This window comes from Martes martes (assembly GCF_963455335.1).
Source record: "Martes martes genome assembly, chromosome: 7".
NCBI lineage: Eukaryota > Metazoa > Chordata > Mammalia > Carnivora > Mustelidae > Martes > Martes martes.
This window is the reverse complement of record NC_137894.1, coordinates 80,293,860-80,306,047: the sequence shown is the minus strand read 5'-3', so window position 1 is coordinate 80,306,047 and position 12,188 is coordinate 80,293,860. Positions and strand designations below refer to the sequence as shown.

Here is a 12,188-nt window from a genome sequence, read left to right as displayed (position 1 = left end):
GGAGCTGTTATTTGAGTAAACAAAGGTAAATCGTTTGGGGCTATGAGTTTATCTGTGTGAAGTAAATTAAATTTTTTCAATGTACCAAGTCACTATTCAGGGAACAGACAATAATTTAGCCCAATTGTACCAATATATTATCCACATAAATATTGTAAGCATTTTGGAAGTCTGCAACAGGCATTTCAAGGTGTCTGGAGCACATTTTATTCAATAAACATTTAGTGAGTATTCTTAGGATTCAAAAATATACAAGTCCCAAAACTACTGAAAAAAAAAAAAAAAAGATTAGTACGCTGATTACAAAAAAGATGTATTCAACTACTTTTGTGCTATTTCAATTTACTCTCATTTCATTACTTTCTAGCTTGCTTCACCAAAGAAAAAGTCTCAGACTCAGGTAAGGTAACAAATGTATTTAAATATCAAAAATATTCATGTTACTGCCCTTTGAGGCAGCCCCCCCAAAAAATTCATTTTAATGATGCTGTATTGATATTTCCAATCAATGTGTATAATTTATCAAAAATCTAGATTCTAAACCTTTTGATGATTGTCAGTAATATTTCTTGGTTATTTATTACCAATAGATATTTGATTTGTAATGACATTTTGAAATTCCATTATTTTCCCAAAGTCCTTATATATAAGAGAGATTTACAATTATTTCTCCACTGGAATTTAGGAAAATCCTTGGAAACAGATTCAACATAAAAGTTAACTATTGAATTAAATTCTGTATCACAGAAAAGATATCTACTACCATAATGAAATATTGTGTAGTTGATGTAAAGCTAATATGTTTATTGCTCTCTTAAGGTTAACTTTAAATAGTTAGCTGAATATAAAATTTTCCCATGCTTGTATTTACCAAAAAACCAAATTTTCCTAATATTTACTCATATTCAGTATTTACTCAATAAATATTTACTGAGTGCCTGCCATGGAGCAGGCACTATGCTGTCACTGCAGGACAGCTGTGAGCCAGTCATGTTCTACCCAAGCAATATTTAAGTGTTATTGTTTTTCTAGAACATAGATTTCTATCACCACCTTTTCAAAATGTCTTTATGTTTTTGTAAATGCACTCATTCTGGCAATATTTTGAAAAATTTAATTTATGAAACTGATCTCTAAATAAAAATTTATGAATATTTTTGAAGACATAAAAATGTTCGTCTGTCATAAAGTTTGTTTTTCTATATGGCAATAGCAAAACAATAAAGACAGCACAAATTACTTTAAGGTTTAAGATTACCTGAAATGGGAATATTCTGTGTGACTGATAACTGCACATCTCCAGTTCCTGGTGGCATGTCAACAACTAAATAGTTGAGTTGGCCCCAATCTACCTAAAAACCAAGATGACACAAATAATATCACTGTATAACAATTACAGTGAATAGTGATATGAACAAAAATAAATGTATTAATAACAAAATCTAAAATAATAGCTTTCACTTAAGTCATTACTATCAGGGACTACGTTGAAGGTTAAGGATAAATGAATAAATAAGAGACACTTCCCGGCTCCAGAAGACCTTCTCTGAATGAAAAGGCTAAATTTCCCAATGACCACTCCTCTCTTACCCTACCCTCAACACACACACACACACACACACACACACACACACACACACACAAAAGGTGAACCCATTCCACAGTGGGCTTCTATCAGGACCATTACTTTATTTTCATTGGGAATAGCCTAGGAAGGCCTTAGCTTTGTGTCCTTGGATTTTGTGGTACAGCATTTCCTATGGAAGATCCTAATATAACTGTTTATGAACTTTTTCCTTCATAAAACGCACTAATAATGATAACCAAAACTTGGGAAAAATTTAGAAACATAACTAGACTTCCAATACTATTAACATTTTGATTATTTCCTTCCGGGCATCTTTCTAGGTATCTTTACCTAGAAAATTCAGCTATATTACCAAGTTCTTAAGGCTCCGCCTCAGATTAGATAGGTCTTAAGGGTTCCTCAGACTCTTTTCTCCTTAGATGGCTACTCTCTCTGAGTAAACAGTCTCAGTGAATAGCCCTATGTTCTTCTCATTTGCCAAAGGTGGAAGATTGGAATCATATTTAACTCTTCCCTTTCTCTCACTAGCCCCAGTCACTTATTCTATCTTCTGAAAATCTCTCAAGTGTATCTACTTATCTCTTTCCCCATTGCCAAGAACCCAAAAGAGAACACAACCATGTATCACCAAAGCTTCCCAACCAGACTCTCCACTTTGACACTGTCCACACAGCCTGTTCCTAACACTGCTGAAAAATGGTCCATCTAAAATGCAAGTCTGATAGTGCCACTTTTTTGTTTAAAATTCTTCTACTGCCTTCAGGATAAAATCTGAGCTGAAGCTCCAGAACACTCTGCCTAGTCTTCTTCACCTGCTAATTGATCCTCACTCTTCAGATCCAGCTTGAAACTCACTTCCCTTAATTTCCATTAGATTAGATACGATGTTCCTACTAGGTACTTCTCCTAATCATTCATTCATTCAATCATTCACCCATAGAATGTTTCAGTACCTACTACGTATTAGGCATTGAGTTAGGTACTAATAACTATATGGTTCCATGGTCTCTAACTGCACAGAATTTATCATATAGAAGGAGACAGATATCAAGCATATAATAAAATAACCTCTGCAAAGGAAAGAGGTTAGTAAATGTAAGCAAGTGAAAGAAGATCAACATAGCTGGAGAGCAATGGTTCATTCATCTATTAACACATTTATTCAACACATATTTATTGAGAATTGATTAGGTACCAGGCACTGTTCCAGGTGATGGGGATAGAGTAGTGGACAAAACAAAGTCCCAGCCTTTCCACTGCCACTGTGGAATGAGTGAGGGAGTCAGGCAGACAAACAGAAAGACAAATCAGAAGGTACAAAGTGCTATGAAGAAAGTAAGTTCTTTACTATAAAAAATTACTTGGTTCTTAATTCAGATATATAGATTAAATAGAAAGAGATATGTTAAAAACCTCTTTAACATCTGAATTTCTGAGAGCAAGTAGTAAGAATTCAGAAAGCAAAGGATTTATCAAATAACTGCTCTTTAAAAAAAAAAAGATTTTCTTTATTTATTTGAGAGAGAGAAAGCGTTCAAGAGCACTAGCAGGGGGTGGGGTGGAGGGACAAGCAGACTCCCTGCTGAGCAGGGAGCCCGAGATATGGGGCTCCATCCCAGGACCCTGAGATCATGACCTGAGCCGAAAGCAGATGCTTAACCAACTGAACCACCCAGGTACCCCAAGAATTTCTTTTAATCTCTTTGATTCCCAAAGTCAAATGGTAAAGATATACTTATGCAGTAGGGAAAAATAATAGAATGGTGGTGGAAGGTACTACTTTAAAGTGAATGAAGTCAGAAAATAACTAAAGCAGTTGACTGAAAGAAACAAAGCTTTCCAGGCAGAAGCAACAGCAAGTGCAAAAAAGGTTCTAACCAGTGAGGGTCTGCTTTGCAAATTCAAGGAATAGCTAGGAGGTCAGTATAGCATTTTTAAAACACCACCTCCACCCCCAACTATCAATCTCTCTCCTTCTCTGACTTTGTTTTTCTTCAAAACATTTATCAGTATCTGACATTATATATTAACTTGTCTTTTAGGAATTTTATGATATTTCTCAGACACAAGTATTTGATAACTGATTGAATGGCATATTTTAAAACAATGATGAAATGATGAATATAAAGCAGCTCATTTTCAATTTAGGGCTCCTTGGTTTGAAAAATAGTTACCCCAAACTTAACCAGGGCCATCATCTATGAAACTATCTACAAAAAAGATTAAGGATACTTTTCATTTTATATCCCCTACACTGAAACTCTTAGCACTGGCAGACTGACAAGCCTCTTTGTTTCAGAGAACATCAAATGACTGGTGCCAACAATTTATCATTGTTGTTCCCTGGCATTTAATCATATTTATCACACTGGCTCCATTTCTTATTTCTTTAAAGAGAACTGCTATTAGGGTTCCAAGGAACTAAAAATACGTCACTGTTAAGACAATTTCAGATGACTCTTAAAATGCATTTAAACAAAAAAATGATTTTGGCCCAGCACCCTGATCACACACAAGAGGCGTTCCACAAAAGCATGCAGACTTGAACTAAAAGTCAGTATGTGAATTCCAGTCCTACAGCAGTCACTAGTATTAACACTACAATATACTGGCCAGCAAGTTCCAGTTCTCTTCTAAAAGAGTAAGCAAAGCATTGGTTTTAGAGTGATATGGGTATTCTTTAGATTCTACTTAGTGTTTGTTTATTCTTATAAGCTGTGTGTTACTAAATGCAGGTAAATAAGTACTAGCAAAATACCCAGGTACCTCATTTAATAAAAACCAGTGGCGGATCCCACTGGGATTCTGTGTGGCCTGATGCATATACAATTTGTGTAATCCGTTCTACGAATAAGAATACAAAATTATGGGATGCCTGAGTGGCTCAGTTGGTTAAGCAGCTGCCTTCGGCTCAGGTCATGATCCCAGCGTCCTGGGATCGAGTCCCACATCGGGCTCCTTGCCTGATGGGGAGCCTGCTTCTCCCTCTGCCTCTGCCTGTGCTCGCTCTCTCTCTCTCCCTCTCTCTCTCTGACAAATAAATAAAATCTTTAAAAAAAAAAAAAAAAAGAATACAAAATTATAGGGGGCACCTGGGTGGCTCAATCATTAAGTGTCTGTCTTCGGCTCAGGTCATGATCCCAGGGTGCTGGGATCAAGCCCTGCATCAGACTCCCTGCTCGGTGGGAAGCCTGCTTCTCGCTCTCCCACTCCCCCAGCTTGTGTTCGCTCTCTGGCTGTTTCTCTGTCAAATAAATAAATAAAATTAAAAAAAAAAAAGAATACAAAATTATGGAGGCAAACTTAGGTATAAAAATAAATATTTATTTAGAACGTGACAAGAAATCACCCTAAAATGCTGAAGCTTTAGAGATTCAAGTTCCTTTCTCTGAGATCTCTTGAATAACATAAATGATTACATAGAAATGCTTCCTGACTGCAACCTGCTTCCTCTCTCCACCTGGAACATTCTACAACTCCCAGCATCCCACAGGAACCCACGTGAGCATGGAATCTGGAGTTAAAATTTCATTAGCTTCATGGCAACCTCACCTCTGGTAAAACCCTCTCAGGCTCCAGACTAAAAGGATTCCATCAAGACAGAGTAAATCAGTCTACAAGCAGAGTTACCAAGGTAGCTCAGAGATGCCGTGCAGGTAAAGAGGTGGCACTACAGCAGAGAATTCAGCAATGTGGTGGGGAAGTCAAACATGTGCATCAAATCTGAAGTGGAAGGTGCCTCAGGGGCTCAGTCAGTTAGGCTTCCGAAACTTGGTTTTGGCTCAGATCATGATCTTAGGGCCATGGGACTGAGCTCCGCATGGGGCTCAGCAATAAGTCTGCTTGAGATACTTTCCCCGCCCTCTCCCTTCTGCTCTGCTTCTCCATTTGTTGGTACTTATGTACATACTCTCTCTCTAAAATAAATAAATCAATATACTCTTTAAAAAATAATCTGAAGGGAAACACAAACAGCATAATGGGAGGATCAAAAACAATACCAATGGTCAACAATATCAATGGTCAGACATCTGTGCAAGATGTTTCCCTTATACAATAACATACAACCTCTAAAGGGTTTGAGATAATGGGATTTTGGTATCCAAATATAATGGAGTCACTGAGCTTTTGTCCAAAGCCATTTAAACAACATTAGAACATTGTTTTTTCATCTATCCCATAGATATATTTGCAGTTGTAAATTGTTACATCACTACCACTTATGTTATTGCCTTTCTTTTATTGCTCTTTCACTTTATTAAAATATTCAACACTTGAAAGTTATGCCACCAGGAGTAATTTCCAAATCTGTGTTAAGTTATTTTCATTTCTTTGGGGGGGGGTCAACCTTATGAAGGAAACTATTCCCAACTAGCACCAACTGGGGTCATTTTAGGCTGATAGGCCTTCTCCAAACAATAGTTTATAATTTATGTTCAAAATAATGCCCGATAATCTGTAAGTAAAAATTGGAATAAAGGCAATTCCCTCCTTTCTGAGGAGATAAAAGTGTATCTTCTATGTGGGCAGATAAAGTAGTTTATCTTTTTTAGGACATTAGTTATGGAGAGTGTGGTGCTATGAATGGGAAAAGAACACGGGCCACTTTCTTCCATGGACAATTCTGTTAAGAAGCTGACTGAAGCAGCAGCAATCAGGTCTCACTCTAGAGGACACTGGGAGCTTAAGTGCAGGCAGGTTGAGCTATAAGTATGAAAAGAAAGAGCCCACAGATGCATTCCATCTTTGGCTTCCTAGCTGGCTCAAGCAGTTTACCACAGTCAGCCTCTAGGGTAGCAGTTTCCATCATCATCACTAGACAATTTAAGCACCACAGGGTCAACATACACTTCTCCAAAGCAAAGATGAAGTGTCCCAGAAATCTTAGGTCTGCTAGCAAGGTCAGTATGAGCCTGATGAAGATAACATCAGTCCGGTAGTCCCTGGGCCCTGTGGAATCAGGGAGGAAAATCTTTGCCAAGAAAGAGAGGCAGAGCTATAGCCTGCTGGAGTAAAAGTAGTGGCCAAGAAGAATTAAACTCCTAAGGGCAAGAAAAAGATGTAACTAAAGAACAAACAGAGAAATCAAAAAGCAAGATAAATGGGAAAAAATCTAGATTGAATAATTAAAAGTGGGCTGTGTACAGGCAGCCCATTTATAAGGTGCTCGTTCCGTAAGTGAGAAGAAGGCCAATTCTTAAAGGAAGTTGAGCTGGGCCAGACACTGTCTCTTCCCTTCCAGTCTGCTCTTAATTACTTACTGTAGAGTTCATTTTGACTCTTATGCCTTCTTTGACTCATAATTAGTAGATCTCAAGGTGGTGTCCCTATGTCTGATTCTGGCCATGTATCTGTTGCTACATCTGTCCTATGGCTAAGTTCTTCCATTTGTCTCTGATTTCCTGGTTCTCCAACTCTAGTTAGGCACAGTACTACCCAAATAGCAAACCAGTACTTGTGCTTTGCTTGGAATCCCAGACATGAAACCATGCCACTACCAGGACAGGACGGGAGATGCAGCTAATCTTATCTCAGGCCCATGGACAAATTGTCAGGCAAATTACCAAGCTCCTAGGATTTTCAATTCAACTAACTTCCAGGTTTTTACTGGGCCTTCAAGTTCTAAAAATTCTAGGGTACTTATTTTTTTATACATAGCTATTTCCCCAACTTCAGTGTAAGATCCCTGAAGGAAGAGTCTATTCTTTATTAATCTCTGGACTCTGCCTCCACATCCAATCTCCTCCATAATGCCTAGACAGTTTTCCATCAACATCCACTGAGTGATTCTATGAGTCAAGTTGCCCTTTACAATTTTATACCACTAAAATTAAAATTTTGCCATGTGAGGCAAAATTTATATACAAATAAACCTAAATAGAACATAGAGTGGTTCTCTTTAAGTCTGAACCATATTTTTGCTCTGTCCAGTGGCCTATTCATAAAATCACACAATATTTTATTTTGGTTGCAAGAAGAAAATTGCTACAAAAGTGGATTTAGATATAAATACTACAATATGAATAAAATCTGAATAGCAAAAGATTTCTACTTGAGTTGATGGGCTTACTGAACTGTGAAAAAAAAATAAAATATAATAAATTTAACCATGAAGATTATTTTGATGAGACAGCTGACCCAATTATAAAATAAGAAAAATATTATTCAAGTTATAATGATACAAATGTTTTCCCTAATATATCCATATCTTGTAGATGATTAAGTTCTTTAATCCATTTTTACATATGTTCCTTTCTATAAGTAAAGGTGTATGTGTTGAGTGCTGGCAGGCGAGACAAGAAGATACCTGAATAAATACCTCCAAGGTACTACCAACCCAAGCTACAGCAGTAATGTTCTGAGAGCAAAGAGAAGAGAAACTTTACTCTTCATCTTTCCCTTTATCATCATCTCTTGTTTTCTCAGTTGGTCTAGCAGAGGTCTAGGGCAGACTGGCCCTGACAACCTGGAGACAGCATCAACTCACAGAAGACTTCTTGTCTAAAAGTGGATATATGGGTCAATCTCTGGTAACTCTGTACCTAGTTTCTGAAATAACATTTAAAAGATTATCCAATTCCCAGGCCAGCCCACAGATGCCCATGTAAATCCATACTACAGCTAAGACAGTAAAACCTCACAACATAAAAACAATGACACTACCACAAAAGAAAGAGTATTTTAGTTCATTATGGGACTATCTCTAAATTTTCTAGAGTCCTGCTGTAGGCCAACTGCTATACATACAGATGTACATAACCTAGAAGCAGAGGTTAGTGAAGGACAGGCCTGGTATCCCCAAAAAACCTAAAATATTATAAACCTGAGAATCGAGATATTTTATTTTTAAAACATTGCTTAAAAAAATTTAAAACTCTTCCTATATACCCAAAGGCTGGAACCGCAGAATTTCTTTTTTTTAAGTAGGAGTAATAAATCACTGTATTAACCTAATTTGGTACAGCTTATAAAATACATTTAGACATGTAGTACTTTCTTTAACATGGAAAATTATAATATTCTTTAAAAGAATATCCTTAGGAAAAAAACACTGTAGGGGCACCTGGGTGGCTCAGTGGGTTAAGCCTCTGCCTTTGGCTCAAGTCATGATCTCAGGATCCTGGGATCGAGCCCCGCATCGGGCTCTCTGCTCAGCAGGGAGCCTGCTTCCTCCTCTCTCTGCCTGCCTCTCTGCCTACTTGTGATCGCTGTCAAATAAATAAAATCTTAAAAAAAAAAAAAAAGAAAGAAAGAAAGAAAGAAAGAAAGAAAAAACACTGTATTGGGAGAGAATTCAAGGTCCTAAAGGAGCAGGATTATAGCTGCCATAAAAGCTGCAAGGAGCCTCACTAAGAGAATACACAGTCATTGTCCAGTTATTAAGGATATAGAAATTGGGGGTACTTGCTCCAGGAGACCAGGCTGCCCAATGCACTAGCCAGGAATGATGTGAAGAGCTGCCCCTGTTGTGTTTATTTAGTTCAGTTACTTGGCATGTGAAGTCCTACTTTAGAGCCTTAGTCTATCAGGGGGAATTGGACCAGTGAAGAGGGAAGAGGTGGAGAGTAGGTCTATAAGTAGGTAAAGGAGAGCAGGAGGAAAAGAACTACTAGTGAGAGCTTATTATTAGACAGGCACAAACACTTTTTACAGACATGATTACAAAATATTATAAAAGAGGCAATTTGATCACTATCTTACAGATATAAATACTAAGGACTAGAGAAGTTAAGAAAGTTGCCCAAGGTCAAACTGTTGGTAAGTGGTGGAGCACTGATACAAATCCTGGTCTGTGGTCTCAAGTCATATTCCCAGTCTCCCACAGAACAGGGTACAGCATCACTATTCTCCAAGCCCCTGAAGAGTTCTGATAGCAAACCTCATTACCACAAGAACATATTAACTTTTCTATATCACTTCTTCAGTGTAAAATAAAGTAGATACATAAAACGAAGTCTACAGACCCGGAGAAAATTATTTACTTAGATAATAGAAGTAAGAAATAGAAGAATTCATTCACTTCCTCTATTTTTTTCCTTTTCTGGTTAATTATAATGTTTCTTTTACTTCTGAGAATTTTTTTATGGTATGTCATAGTTCATATTCTTTCCTTATATGCTCCTTTAAAAGTGTTTTACATTACAGAGCAAGGGTCTAGTAACCATGGAAACGTTAACTATAAATTTCCTTTGAGCTGTTAAAGAATAATTTAGCTTTCAATAATCTACTATTAAATTTTGGTTTTATTTTAAATCAATAACCATAATTCTACCATTTATACAAAAGAATTATGTGGAGTAATTGTTTAAATCAAAGTAAATAACTTATAGAGACTAAAAAGAGAAAGTAAATGAAGATTTTTTTTAAATACCTACAGATTTTGAACATAATATTTTTGAAACTGGATCAGATTTTATTCTAAAAATTTACAGATCTAAATCATATCAAGTAGGAAACCAACTGTGACAAACTGTAGTTCCATATGCCATTGTATTTTAAGTGTGAACTACTATAATACAGCTTTTGGGTTTTAAATTCTGGTTCAGAAATTATTACAATGTTTTAAAAAAAAATAAAAACAGCACTGTAAAGGAGGAGTTTGGCAAAAATCTGGACTATGAATCCAGCTGAGTACAGAAAAGAATCCAGATACCTACTCATCAAATAGAAGGGTTTTAGTTTGATAATTGGCATATCTAAATTCCAATCATCTTTGTTACTAATTAGCTCTACAACCATGGGTCAGAGAATTAACATCAGTTAAACTGGACCTCAGTTTTCTCAACTGTAAAATAAAGTGTTTTACACTAAATTTCCTTCCAATTACTTAAAAAACAAAAGTGTGACTATGATTTACTTGTTTCAATTGAAAAATATTTGTGAGGAATTTTACATAGAAAAGTGAATAAAAGCTATTTTTATCCCAAAGCATCAAAATAACAAAACAAGCTCCTTTTTTCCCCAAAAAGGGGATATTTTATATAAAAACAAAAAAACTAGGGGCGCCTGGGTGGCTCAGTGTGTTAAAGCCTCTGCCTTTGGCTTGGGTCACGATCTCAGGGTCCTGGGATCGAGCCCCGCATCAGACTCTCTGCCTGCCTCTATGCCTACTCATGATCTCTCTCTCTGTGTCAAATAAATAAATAAAATCTTTAAAAAAAAAAAAAAAAACCTAAACATTACTTGTTATACTGAATAAATTTTATAGTGATCATATTGCCTTTAGAAAATTAAGCTGAATTTTTCAAAGAACTTATATTTAAATTTGTACTGAACTACAATCTACTCTGGTTGCATCCTAAAATACCTCATCCTAGCTCATCTAGAAATTAATGTGTTATATCTATATAAAATGTCATAATTGACAAGATCGATACAATCCTGAAAAGTTGTGGAAGGGATTGTCACTGAGGTGAGGAACAGGAAGGAATTCAATCACAAACCCTTAAAGGTTGAGAAGTCTAATCTAACTTTCCAAATAATATAAAACTTCTTTCTATAAACACTCATGATAGCAATATATATACTCAGCCAACAAAAGAAAGCTCAAATCATTCCAATGCTTACCACACACTCAAATACCAATTTGGATCAATGAAAGGATGGAAGAAAATTGTCACTTAAGAATGTTTCTTATCCAGTGATAGACTGGCAGATTAAGGAAGATGTGGTATGGAATGCAATATTACGCAGCCAGAAAAAAAAAAAAATGAGATCTTGCCATTTGAGACAACATGAGTGGGCCTAGAGGGTATTATGCTAAGTGAAATGAGTTAGACCGTATGATTTCATTCATACGTAGAATTCAAAAACAAAATAAAATATAGAAAATAAAAACAAAACAAATGAATAAACAAAAAACAGAATTAGACCTATAAACATAGAGAACAAATGATTATCAGAGGAGAGAAAGGTAGGGGGCTGAACAAAATAGGTAAAGGGGAGTGGGAGATAGAAGCTTCTAGTTATAGAATAAATAAGTCATGGAAATAAAAGGCACAGCATAAGGAATATAGGCAATAATAAGTAATATGATGCATATGGACAGATGGTAGTTACACTTGTGGTGAACATATAGCATAATGTATAAACTTGTTGTACACCTCAAAGTAACGTAACACTGCACCTCAACTATACTAAAAAAAAAAATTTTTTTTTAAATATTTCCAAGATACCTGGATGGCTGCCAGTTAAGTGTCTGCCGTTGGCTAAGGTCATGATCTCTGGGTCCTGGGATGGAGCCCCTGTCATTGGGCTCCTCTCTCTCTCCCTCTGCCCCTTCCCCCACTCGAACTCTCTCCTGCTTTCTCTCGCTCTCATACAAATACATATATAATAATATACATAAATATATAAATAATATATATAAATAATATATAAATATATATAAATAATATACATAATATACATAAATAATATACATAAATAAATAATATACATAATATACATAAATACATAATCTCAAAAAAATCCTTTTTTTTTTTTTGCTATGTGTGAGACTGGATTACTTCTGATTTACTTATTACTCATACTATATAACTTCAGATATGCTTTCTCTTCTAATTTGTTTTTAGTTGCCATGGGAATTGGTATTTATAAG

General features: G+C 36.0%; 1 protein-coding gene across 1 annotated transcript in view; it reads right to left on the bottom strand.

The window, feature by feature from the left end:
* NUBPL (NUBP iron-sulfur cluster assembly factor, mitochondrial) overlaps positions 1-12,188 on the bottom strand; it is a 200,773-nt gene that overhangs the window by 52,928 nt on the left and 135,657 nt on the right. The window contains exon 7 of the mRNA XM_080808849.1: positions 1,259-1,352. Within this exon, the coding sequence (XP_080664975.1) occupies positions 1,259-1,352 (94 nt within the window). The remainder of the gene's footprint in view (positions 1-1,258; positions 1,353-12,188) is intronic.